This window comes from Rhamphochromis sp. 'chilingali', assembly GCF_963969265.1.
Source record: "Rhamphochromis sp. 'chilingali' genome assembly, chromosome: 5".
NCBI lineage: Eukaryota > Metazoa > Chordata > Actinopteri > Cichliformes > Cichlidae > Rhamphochromis > Rhamphochromis sp. 'chilingali'.
The window spans coordinates 21,434,629-21,448,087 of NC_137932.1; the positions used below are offsets into that span (position 1 = coordinate 21,434,629).

At 39.1% G+C, this 13,459-nt stretch overlaps 1 protein-coding gene across 1 annotated transcript in view; it reads right to left on the reverse strand.

Moving 5' to 3' along the window:
- Positions 1 to 1,244: 1,244 nt before the first annotated feature.
- Positions 1,245 to 13,459, reverse strand: part of msraa (methionine sulfoxide reductase Aa) — a 63,658-nt gene continuing 51,443 nt past the window's right edge. Inside the window, exon 6 of the mRNA XM_080882284.1 lies at positions 1,245 to 2,011. Coding sequence (XP_080738410.1) covers positions 1,841 to 2,011 — 171 coding nt within the window. The 3' untranslated portion in view covers positions 1,245 to 1,840. The remainder of the gene's footprint in view (positions 2,012 to 13,459) is intronic.

Sequence of the window (13,459 nt, forward strand, 5' to 3'; positions counted from 1 at the left end):
GACAAAATGCAAAAGCATTGTAAAAAAGGCAAGTACTGTACACCCCATCATTCTTTAGCAGGAATTAAGTAATAATGTCCTGAATGACTTTATCAGTCCCTCACATCCTTGTGGACACATTTTGGTCTATGATTCTTTACAGTGCTTTAATGTGTTGATGCTTACAAGCATTAATTTATGCACAACACTCTAAGGTTCTGATATAGAATTTCAATCAGTTTGAGGTCTGGACTTTAAGTGGGTCATTGCAACACCTTGATTCTTTTCTTTTTCAGTCATTCTGTTATAAATCTGTCAGTGTTTTTGGAGTCACTGTCCTCTTCCATGGCCTACTTTCAACTTAGTTTTGGCTAGCAGACATATTTGACTCTAGAATACTTTGGTATACAGAGGACTTCATGTAGCACTGCAAGGTGCACAGATCCTGTGGCAGCAAAACAAGCCCAAATCACCAGACCTTCCTTCACCACTGCGCTTGTGACAGTTGGTGTGGGGTGTTTGTGTTGGTATGCTGTGTTTGGTGGCACTGCGCATTATGGCCAAACATCTCCAATTTGATTCCAAAGGACAAAGTCTTGTCGTTTGTTCAGATTCAGCTTTGGAAACCTAAACTGTGTTGCTGCATTTTTATTTTTTTGAGAGGGAAGAGACTTTCTGATAGCAGCTCTTCCAAACAAGCCGTACTAGTTCAGCGTCCTTAACTGAGTTTGCTGAGATGTAGCTCTTGGGTTTCTCTGACCTCAACTCCTGACAAGAATGGCAACTATCTTGAATGTTTTACATGTACAGTATGAATAATCTTTCTCACTGCAGAATGGTCAACTAAATTGTTTGAAAATGACCTTATACTGTAACCCTTCTCAGACTGATGGTTAGCAACAGTTGCTTCTCTAAGGTCACTGATGTCCATCCTCTGTGGCATTGTGTTAACACACAACTGAATCCTCCAGACCAGCAAACTGTCAAAGCTTTGGCTTTTATAGAGGTGCTCACAATTAGCAGCAAATACTTACCCTGTTAGCTTCTATGGAAGCACGCTCCTGTATTCTTGGGTTAATTTCTGTTAAATAAAAGATGACACTCTGTAATATGTTTGTGTTGTTCAGACCTGTTAAGTTTCTTTCAGCTGTGGAATGGTGAGATTTCTTTACCTGTAAAGAATGACTCTTATCTAGAAAAAAAAAAAAAGCATGTGTAGTATACACACGGGGCAGTGTAAAAGTCATAAAACACAAAAGACGCAGCAAGTTCTCAAGCTGTTTTATTCCTTTTAGTCTTTAGACAGCAGCCCACTCTCAAATATGTTTTTAAAGGAACTTAAGCAACAAACGTATAATTTTCCCAAAGCAGTTGCAAATTATAAGAGCTGATTAAACAAACTACTACAGTGAAAAAGCACTCCACACACTAACAATTCTTAATGCTGTGCAGGATTTCACTGCTCTCTGACAAGATTTCATTTTAAACACCACCTTTTCAGGATGCATGAAATTACTCAGCATTTCATCATTGATTATGTGTCGCAGAACTTTTTTTGGACTACACCTTTTTCAAAAGATTTTTTCAAAAGACTGTGAGGAGTCTTTACTGGCTTTCAAAGTTTATGTTGTGTCAGAGGGTGACATCTGGCAGGTACTGATCCTTAAAAAAAAATCATCAGATAAATGTGGACTATAATCCGATGTAAAAAAAAAAAAAGTCCATAAAATATGTCAAATGGTAGGAATTTAACCATCTGAAACACAAAACTTTTTGCATTAGTGAATATTCTCTTTCAAATCGATCCATTGCGGCATCCTTGCAGACAGATCAGAGATATTTCTCGGCTGTTTTTGGCTGTCTAGGCCTTCGTCTTGATTCCCATCGGACACGCGACACCTGTGCCTCCCAGTCCACAGTATCCATCGGGGTTTTTGCTCAGGTACTGTTGATGGTAGTCCTCAGCATAGTAGAACTGCTTGGCCTCAGCAATTTCTGTGGTGATGGAACCGTGACCTGCCTGTGTTAGTACCTAAAAGACAGAGGGGAAAAAAGAAAAGAAAAAAATCACAAATTACTGGACAGGTCATTATGAAATGAAAAACATGAATATATGAGCAGTCCAAGGCTAATCCACATCCTGCCCAAACTGATGGATCCAAATCAGTTTGTGATCGTTTCTTGAAAACAGCAAAGTGATCTCTGCCGGTTTTCTTTCTTTTTTTTTAAAAAAAAGACAAAACAGACAAAACAGAACCACTTGTACAACTGAGTGGTTTCCAAATCTTCCACCTTGAGGCAGCTTTTATCTGACCCAAACACTTACTTTAATTCATTACTTTTTGGTTAATTTATTTTAAATAGTATATCTATAAATCATGTTCTTACTGACACTCCTTCAAACAGACTGGGGATGTTAACTCGGCCTTCAAACTTGGTGCACCCTTTGTTGGGTGGCGTTAAACGACACTAACGTGGTACTAGGGGAGCTAAAGAGGAACTTAGAAACCAAAAGTCCTTTCTGAAAGAAACTTTGCCTGCTTCAAAAGAGCAGTGAAGACAAACAACAGGCAGAGAGACGAGGTGACGGAGAACATCCTGCAAAGGAAAAAAAAAGTTTGTAATGCTCAAGAGTGCCTTTATCTGACCATGCAAACAAAAAAGCATATCTTTCTAGCTGCTCAAGAGATTATTTTCTGCAGATATGAAAACTTGTGTACTCAGAGACTTTGGTTTGCCCTTTTGTGTGACATGGAAACAAAAAAGTTGAAATTCACTGAAATAATCTCATATTAGCAGTGCAAATCATATACAGTACATTACCCCAGAGACACAATTCAGTTCAGCAAAAACAGATATGGTGACAATCACACACTGACTCTAATAAATTCGACTGGATTTATAAAATAAGTTAGAGTCATCAGGTTCCTCAAACTCAGGAGGGATAGATGCTGAGACTGAGTTTCCCACCATTCATCAATAAAAATATTCTTGTTAGTCTGCACCGAACCAATTTAACTGCAAGAATGATTTGACTTTGAGCAGAACTCATCTTATCAAGGTTGTTTTCTGCAGGTACTTATTAGCATCTTGTCTCTCTCGAATGTGTTTATTCAGCTCCAGGTGGGGCGGTACCTACAAAACAGACAATGCGCTCACACGCATTCAGTGTGTAATCATTTGGTGATGACACCCTCTCCTCCTTGTGATAAAAATTACTCAACCAGATGGCGTGTGGGTTAAATAAAAGACAGAGAAACGGTAGGCATGAAGACGATGAAACTTTTGCTTCTGATGGAGGGATGTGTGTGTGTTTTTAGCATGTGCACAGACATCATGAGGCTTTTTATTGGATCGCACCCTACGGTAGATGTTGGGAGACATAAATTTGGCAGAACATTTACAGGTTTAGCCTTTTATCTGCAGAGCTGCTGTTATTCTTCCTGACATGAAAGCTGCTAAAAGGAATACAAACCCAGAGCCCCTGTAGCCACTGCACTAGGTTTATGCTAATTAACCTAAATAATCATAAAACAGAGCAATTTTTCATGGTTCAACTCGGGATCTTCACGAAGGCTGGATTTGGTTTATTTATGTCAAACTCCCTCCATGTTTATTTGGTTAAAATTTTATTTGAAAGCCACACAATGAGGTTAATTATTTAAGCACTCAGTGCTTCAGAACATTCTGAATGGAAACATACTATAATCCACAGTTTGATTATATGCTCCATATCCTGTGATTTTATGGCTTATGTGGCTTTTTCTACTTGATAATGTTATAAACACAGTGAAATAAAAACACAAATCTTTTAAAAAATCTGTATTTTCCGACATTTGTAATTAATGATATTCAATGAAAAAATGCGACAGTAAAATGTTTTACTCTTGATAGTTTTATTGCTAATATAACATCTAGTCCTTTTACTGAATATTATATTTCTTATTTAAGTACCATGAGCTTCACAGACATATTGATACTTATTGGAAAATAAAGCACTTTGATTCAACATCATGTAACTACACGCTTCATCAGTGTTTAGCTTGGCGATTGCATCCATCGTCCTTCCCTGCTTTTATTCCCCCATGCAGTGTTTTTGTCATTAGCCAAAGACCCAAAGGCCTCAAATAGGTGACCTGGACCTGAAGCACAGCAGGGTCCTTCTGCTCTGGTCTGAATGCAGTTTCATTGATACTGGGCCTTGACAAGCAACAGCCAGAGTGTAATGGTACAAGATTGGTTTAAATGATTGGGTTACAGTTCCTGAAAGCCATCAATTTATTCTGATTCAGGTTAGTTTGGGCCTTTAAAACCAGGAATTAGAAAAAAAAACTCATCCCAAAGAAATTCCCAATGACATTTGTGTTTGATAAATTGAAGTCTAGCCTTTAACATTTTGTCATGCGTCTCTTTTTATGTGCTTAGATGAGGAGGGTAGGTTTTCATTAGCCTTGACCCTTTACTGCCAAGTGTATTACATTTGCATACATTTTTAACCTCTTAGCTGTAAAAGGCTGGTGGGGTATTGTTGTCACCCGGCTGGTGGGTGGGCAGGAAGTGTGGACACCCAAATTTGTGAATGCAATAACTCAAGAATGAGGTGAAGGGATGTCACCTGGAATTTTCAAATTCATGTGTCCATCTAGTAGGTTGCTGACGGGTAGCCCTCAGGAATTTATACTGTTAGTACCATACAAACAAGCAATACTGCAGATAGTAATTAATGGCTATCTCCAAGGCCGTCTTACAGGGTTCTTCGGGATGATTTCCAAAGCAGCTGCCAGTTTTATATCACTTGGTAGGAGTCATGTTCCATGTTTTTGAATATGGTTCAGTAAAAAGGTTGTCCATCAACTTGATTTTCATTTTCGGGAAGAAAAAGCAAAACAGGGATAAACTGGCACTCGTGTAGCTCTTTTCTAGGCCACATCAACAGCGAGTTTAGAATCCCAATATACCCAACAAGCATGTCTTTGGGAGGAATCACCACACAGGCACAGGCAGAGCATGCAAATTCCACACTGAACTTTCCAAATAAGGGTTTAAACTCAGAATCTTCTTGCTGGAAGGCAACAGTACTACTCAGTAACCCACCATTACACCCAAATGAAAACCAGATCCAGGTGGTAAGCAGACATTGTGTTGGTATAGCAAAACAAAAGCATCTACTATTTAATGTACTACGTGGTGGTATATGTGCATTAAAATACTTCTCCTTTCAAGTTTCTCCCTGCAGGATACATTCACGGTGCATTCAATTCCATGAATGCTGGAAAAACCAGCATGCTCACAGACTCTACAGCTTGAGATCTCTCATCACGACCACATGACCTTCAGGTTTGTTTGTGCAAGCGGTCAGAAAGGGATTGGCTTAAAAATAGCAGCTGCAAAGGCATCTGCCTGGACACAAGATTACTTTGAATGTGAAATCAGCCAAATTCAAATCAGGGAAGGTTTATGATTTTATGGACATAGTGTCATGACTTTTTTTTTTTATCACATATCTTATATGAGAGAAAATAAAGAAAAACACAATAGTTCATTTAATAGGTCCTTAAGGACTATTCTTTCTAGCAGCTTCTGTCTGAATGGATATATTGGTGCGCTGACATCTACCAGTCGATTACTTTGATGATATGGCAAATAGGTATAATGTGAAGCCCCTGTTTGGACTGCACTTCCAGTTTGAACACAAAGAACTCTTTGGGGAAATACTAAAAAGTTCTCACTTTATTTTTAGTACAAAAACAATCAAACTAAAGCTGCAATTTCACACATTGGTGCCTCTAATACTTAGTGAGAGGTAATTGTTTGCAAACCATTTTAACTTCATTGACGTCAGCACTCGGCAGTTGTTGAAGAAAATGTCAGCAAACATACCCAGAGGGTTTAAGCAGCTTTTATAGCAAAAAACAAAACAAAAACAAAGACACAAAAGATGTGACGCCGGCAAGTTCTGCTCTTAATGCAGTTTGCTCACTGCTGTTTGATTCATTGCTTCCTGTGAAGATTCCCCACCATGACTGCACTGACACCACAATTTAATTTGAGTAAGAAGGGTGGAGGTATAGCACAGCAGCAGTTAGTCAGAACGGAATTCTCTTTTCTGCTGCAGCCATTCGTGATTCAGGCTGGTGAGCTGGATTCACAAGTACAGTAGGCAGGTTTATTTTTAGAAGCTTGTAATTATCTTTTGAGTGTTTATAGTTATGTCATATCAAACATAACATAAGATATATAGGGGTGGGATTCACCACACGATATCGACAGATTGTCTCTGACTGTTTGCTGTCTGATGCTCTCCAGTTTATTTTCTTGCTGTGACTTTCTTCTTTTCTACAGCAAGCTAGTTCAGTTTTCTTCACATTACTGTCACTCATGTGATAAGAGTCACCACAAGGAGTCATGACACAGTCGCTCTGGTCAGTTAAACTGGTGAGATACAAACTAAAAATATCAGTATTTGCTGTCAGTGAAACCAGAGTTTTATGGATAGATTCTACATCAGTATATGCCCCAAAATACGCTTTCATTGACTCCTTTGAAAATCATTTATTTCCCAAGTAATTTGTGACAAAATAACTAGCTGCCTCTCTACCCTATCATTCATACGAACTCAAACTCCACCATCTTGAACTGCAATAAGCACTGGTAGTCCTTGTTCTGCCCTGCATGAACCAGATCTCCACCTGCTCCCGGTTCTTCCAGTTTGGAGCAGACCTCTAAAGCAGAACAAGGACTACCATTGCCAGATGAAGTCCCAGATGGTGGAGTTGGAGTACATCTGACTGCAGGACGAGAACCTCTCTGGGAGAGCAGCTGAATAAAACTGAGCAATCTGCCCAGTGAACCAGCCAGCAGAGAAAAAAACAGAAAGGAAGTGTTATCAGCATCAGAACTTTCAAAATAAGACTACTAAATGAATCGTGAATGGCGTTATTCTTTCACACAGAAGGGGAAAAAAGACTAAAAGAATAATATTAAGTAAGCTATCAAGTATACTTGGTGGGGAAAGACAGGCTCAAGTAAAACCATATTTTGTCACACCTGTACTTACATATATGGATGCATCAAGCTGCAGATTCGGGAAAGTCTGGTTCTTTTACAGTAACCCCAAATATCTAATAGCTGTCATCCCTGTTGGACAACGTCTCCCACCCCATGCAGCAGACTGTGACAGCACTGAGCAGCTCCTTCAGTGGGAGACTGCGGCACCCACGGTGTGGGACGGAGAGATTTCGCAGGTCTTTCCTCCCCACTGCTGTCAGACTCCACAACAAAGACTTTAACTGAACAAACACACACATCCACACATGTGCAATAACACTAAGTGCAATAATCTTTTCTGGCATCGTTGTATTTTTACTCAGTTGTATATAGCATTCGTATTCTATTTTTATCTTATTGTATATTTTTATTCTATTTTATTCTACTGTATATAGTATATTATTTTATTCTATTCTGTACAGCTGTGTACTGTATTTATTCTTATTGTATTCTAATTTTTGCGTCATAACTTTTGCACTGTCCACTTCCTGCTGTGACAAAACAAATTTCCCACGTGTGGGACTAATAAAGGTTATCTTATCTTATCTTATCTTAATATCCTGATTTTAAATCTCAGCCACGTTCAGAAATAAAGGAATTACCTTGAATCAGCAAGTGGAGATCTTGGAATTGTTATTTTACTTACCGAGTGTGAGATTGTATCTCGGCGCCTACAGTAGAATTACAAACACCAAGTGGATTAAAAGCTCTGGCAGCTATCAGCCTCTCAAACTATGTTTTGTTTCTAACACTGCTTCTGTTCTCCACAGGAACAATGTGCACATCAATATTCATGAGTGACTTGCATTGACCATTGGTTGTGGGAGTGTAGTGGGCGGACTATGTGTGAACATTTTGAAGTTGATTGTGATCTGTAAAGGGAGCTGTGTGCTCACAGTTCCATAAATTCGATTTTTTTTTAGGTTCTGACATTTTTTTCAGGAATTCTTACCATGACTTGGCCGTGAGACATGACTGACTGCTGACCGATCACAGTCTGACGTCTTTCGTGACCTTTGTTAAGTGATTGGGAAAGTGTTGCCAGGACAAATGATTCTGTATATGAATATGCAGAATCTGTAGGCAAGAGGCAAATGTTTTGTTCCAGAAGCTTTAAGGGTTGTGTTTGTAGTGGAAGTACTATTGACCAGTTGCCTTTGAGCAGGCTTTGGTCGACTGCTGGCAAACAATCTGTGTTTAGAGAACAAGACAGATGGCATTTGCCAAGATGCATCTGACAACTATTGGCTATCGAATGACAATGATTTAGCTTTTAATTATTTATCTGCATTTGTAAACAATGACCAGTGGGTGGAAATGGAAATCTTGGCCCAGATATCTGCTGGCTACACCGGAAACTCTGAAAAATTGGCTTCAGCCGAGGGTGACCAGGTGTCCCACTTTATATACAGCATTTTTATTCTTTATCCAACTGCCGAAGGTAAACAAACGCCTCATTAGAAATGTGTGGCTCAAAAAGAGAAGTGTTGATATATGTGGGGATGATGAATGCATCCCTGCTGAAACCCAAACAGAACAGCACAACAAATAACAGATAACAACGTTAACAGTTACTGTGATAGAAAAAGGGATGAACAAATGTAAAAGGACAACACGACCACGTTTCCCCTGAAGTTTCATTCATTCTTGAACACATTAGGAAATTTGCAATCAGATAACTGTTGAATGGAATTGATGCAAAAGACTTTTAAGTGTCAAGTTTTAGTAATCCTCCCACATTTTACCATACAAATATACTCTTTGACAATATCTCAGCCAGCAGCACGGCCCCCCAGAGTGGGCAAGATAAACTACATGAAACAGGAGGAAAACACGGTGGGTGACAGACGGAGCATGATGCCGGCTACTTTCCAGACTTAGTTAAATGGTAACTAAGTCTGGAAAGTTCATTTTTAAGGTGCTTTTCAAAGACATGTAGTCACAAAGCACTGTGCAACAAAACAAACAAACGTCATTAAAGAACCACAAAGAGAAACAAGACAATGAAAACCACCCTGGGGTCCAGTTGGTTCATGTCCTTGCTTTTTGTTGATGTTGTTATATTAATGTTATATATTATTAATTTTGATTTTTGTACTGACACTGTGATACACTACAAACTGCAAAACAATTAGCGTTCACATTTAACTCACATGGTAACAATGGTGCTTATGGCTCTTTTTCTGAGCTGGTGTAAGAGCTGTCACTCATACTCTGCTATGGAGACCAGTTGAAAAAGAGAGTCGCTGTTTGTTGTGCGAAAGCGCCGATCAACTATGGGGTTACAAGACAATCCTCCCGTGTGATCTCTGTGGTGAATCTGAACTGTTTGCGATGCAATCTTATCAATAAGTGTGTATATATTTATGTATGCATATATTTATGTGAAATCTTTTTGTAACCATGGTAACATGGTAACCATCAGTTTCAGCACGTCACAACCAGACAGTCAAAAACAGTCAAAGCTGGAGTCTGCTGTGTCTGAATTCTGCACTCAAACTGCTTTACATCATCTCCCTGGTATTATTATAACCTGTGGTTTATGTGGGGTCAAATAATACTAATAGAGCTCACAATGAATCATTTCTGTATGAGTTATTTGCAAAACCAAATACATTAGGGGCTTTAAAGTGCAACGAAACCTGAAGCCAATAACCAGATTTTCATTTCTCCACATCAGGTCTTAATGATGCTCGATGACAAACTGTTTAATCAGTGCTACCTGTAAGGCTGTGTGGCTTCCTGTTTACCTCTTGCCTGCTTTGTTAAAATTAAAAATGTTTCCACACATGCACTGCAACCCTGAACTATGCAAGACATTTTCTGAAGGCGCTGTATGTCAACCTGAATCATTTTAGAATCACATTGACACACTTATGTGTGTAATATCACATTACCATGAGCAGAGTAGGAATGTAGTCAGCTGAAATAGTGAGAATTATGGGGGGGAAATGACTTGATCTTTAAGTAAATATAAAATGATAAGATAAGACAAATCTTTATTAACATAGTAGCTTTTTGAAATTTGTACAATTTCCAGCACAGTCAATCATCAAACTATCAGAGTGAACATTGACAGATTTATATGTTTATATAATTTTGTGATAACAGACCTTATCAGCCACTGAAGAATGTATGTTAAAAACATCTTCTGGAATTGTCCATCATGTTTTCAACAAATGAAGCAACAGACAGTTGCATTTTTAGACTTTTTACAGGTTTTGATTACAGTAAAACACCTTACAGTGAATATTAAGGATGCACGGCACCATGAGCTACTTTACAACTTCTGCCAGTTTCAGATGACGAATGACGAAATGAGCATCTGTGGAGAATTTCGAGCAGCCGCTAACTCTGATAGAAGTCACCATCAACCACCACAACCAGCTGTTTCTTATGCGAGCTCGGAAGTTTCTGTTGTGGTTTAACTACACTTTGAACATCTGTTTTCGTTTTCATTCGGAAATGGGTGCTATTGAGGGAATTGTAAATATCATAACTGATCAATCAGCATGCATTAGGCAGAATGCTGGTGTTTTATACGCAAAGCTGGCTTCACTGTAAGAAAAACTAAATGGGCATCAGGTTGTTTTATTTCAAATCAGAAACACTTATATTGTAATTATGAAAACTCAAATAAAATATGGGCTATTTTCTGTAGAAACATGTAAATAATTACTTTAGCCATTTAGCTCCATTTACTCCTACTCATTGAGCATGGGCTCTATAGCTCTATAGCACCCCCTGCTGAACCCCAAATGGGATTAATGGAAGTGTAACGGCTCTCCTAGAATGGCTCTGGTTAGACAAAGCAATCACCATCAGATGAGGATGAGGTCAACATGTCCTGCTTCCTGCACACTTCACGTAAACCATGGACGATATCCTTTTTGTGCTCCATGAGAGGAAGATAAACCTCATAAAGACCTAAATCTCCTTCTAAGTAACCTTCTATCATGACTCATTGTGATATGTTCTTTTCATGATCTGCTGGTTGAATTTTTTTAAAGTCGCTTTTCAAGCCAACTGTGATTATTTAACACGCACACACACAAAAAGGCAAGCTTTCATCTGAGATAATAAACACTGGTTACTGGACAAAAATATGCATGCTAACAATAACTCGAGGAGGAAACCTGTAATACCCAAAATGGCTGCATTCTCCATTATGCTGCTGTAGTGGCATCTTTAACTGTGTTTCATTGCATTTGTTTGTGCTGGTCCTGCTGCTGTTAGCAGCCTGCTATAAATGCATAATTCACATCCATTAATTTGCATGTCAGAGAAGTAGATTGCTCATTTGGAATGCAAATACCTTGACTGCTCTGGTAAAGCAGGAAAACGTGAACAACACTGATAAGCACCCATGAGACAGAGAGAGGAATGAAAAAAGGTGAAGCTGGCATGTTAAAAGAACTAGAAAGGGATTTCATAGACAAAGAAGAAATGGAAAGAAAAGGAAATAGGAAAGGGGAAAACAGCTATTTTGTGTTCAGAAGTGGATATATGAATGTTCATGAAAAGAAAATGTAGCCAGAGAGGTGCATCAAGAGAGAAAGAGGTGCCAGAACAATGAGTACAAACTGCTTTAGCACCCATGCTTGCACCCACAGTCCGAGCACACATTATTACATAAAGCGAGCATGCAAGTGTGCGCGGGTACACACACACACACACACACACACACACACCACTTCCACCTGCCATTTTAGACGCAGTGCACACCCTAATGATGGGTAGGAGGCAAGAAAAGAAAGGGGAGGCTCCTTTCATGCTTTCAACCACCAGCCGCCTGCAAGGTAATTTACTGCAGTGCTGTTGTACCTTACACACACATATATACACACCAAATTCCCCAATCACTCTCTGTGTGAACAATACAATCAAGCCAGGCGGCGAAGCGAAAGTAGTCAATACCCTGACACCAAATTAACCAGATTCTTTCTTCTCTTTTAACCCTCTCATCTCTCTTTATCACCAGTCCTGGCCTAAACTTTATCTCCGCATTGCTCATTGCTCTCCCCTCTACATTTTTTATACTTGCACGTGTAGAATAAGGCAATAAACATTCAGTTTGTGTCTGAAAGGCACGTCCTGGGAAATTCCTCAGTGCTGTGATGCAGTTTGCATTCTCGCTTTGTTTGAAAGAAGAGAGAAAAAGTAGGCGGTTGGCGTGAGCATCCACAGCCACTGTGGATGCAGAGACAAAGACTTTAACAAGATTTTTTTTTTTTTGGTGGGGGGGGCATAAATTCATAAATATTTTAAAGACAGCACTGTACCATTGCGTGCCAATTTAATGCACAGAGGTAAACACTGGAATACGATGCATCTACTATCTCAAAATGAGGAGGGGGGAAAAAGACACTAAATAATTCAAATTTAGCCTGATTTTTGGCAGGGGAATGCTTAAACTTAAAACTGTTGCAGCTTTATGTAAAACATTACATATGGAGGACTGCAGACCCAATACCTAACCTTCAGTGTATGTATACGTGTGTGTACGTTATTTTGCAACTAAAGGGATTTTCGTGGAGGACAGATTTAAGACCCAGATGGTTTGGCATGGAGTCTGTTTGCTATAGGCCAACTGCTTGCACACACACACACACACACACACACACACACACACACACACACACACACACACACACACACACACACACACACACACACACACACACACACAGATGGGAGAGGTGGGGTGGCCAATCTGGTGAGAAAAAAAATGAGAGAGGAAACAAAACCTAAAAGAGATTTTTATAGAGGAATCTATCCATCCATCAAATGTCTCTGTAATTACTCGACAATGTAAATGGAGGGAGGAAGTAAAAAATAATATAAAAATGCTATTAATAAGACATATTATTAAAACAGGGCTTTTTGAGAGCCTAAGAAATACTTCACATAATGAAATAAAATACAGGAAACAATAACCTGAAACATATATTACAGGGCAGGTGAAGTTTAAGTTTAATATCAACATTGAGTATAGTCTTGGATGTGTAAGGAGTTCTGAAGGAATTGGGGAAAGCCATGATGAAAAGTCACAACAGGTCTTGTGCTTAGTGCTGCAGCAGAGAGAAATTTCCCACCCAGCAAAAGCGTGTCTAAAAAGGACAACTTTGTTAACATCTGGTTCAAACTAAAGGGTGAAAAAACATCGTCTCCCAATGACACATATGAAATATCTGCCTCCTCAACAGTTCTGCAAAATCATGTGACAGCCAGCACGACCTAACGCACATTCTTGTTGCTGTGAAGTAACAGTGCTAACCACTGCACCACCATGCCACCTCAGCATCTGAGAACAAGAGCTTTTCAGTGTCACAGAGGCTCAAACAGGTAAGTTCACCATGCAAGACACAGAAACGTAATCCTATGAGAAACATAATTTATATCTATATATATGTAAATGGTGAAACCAAATGTT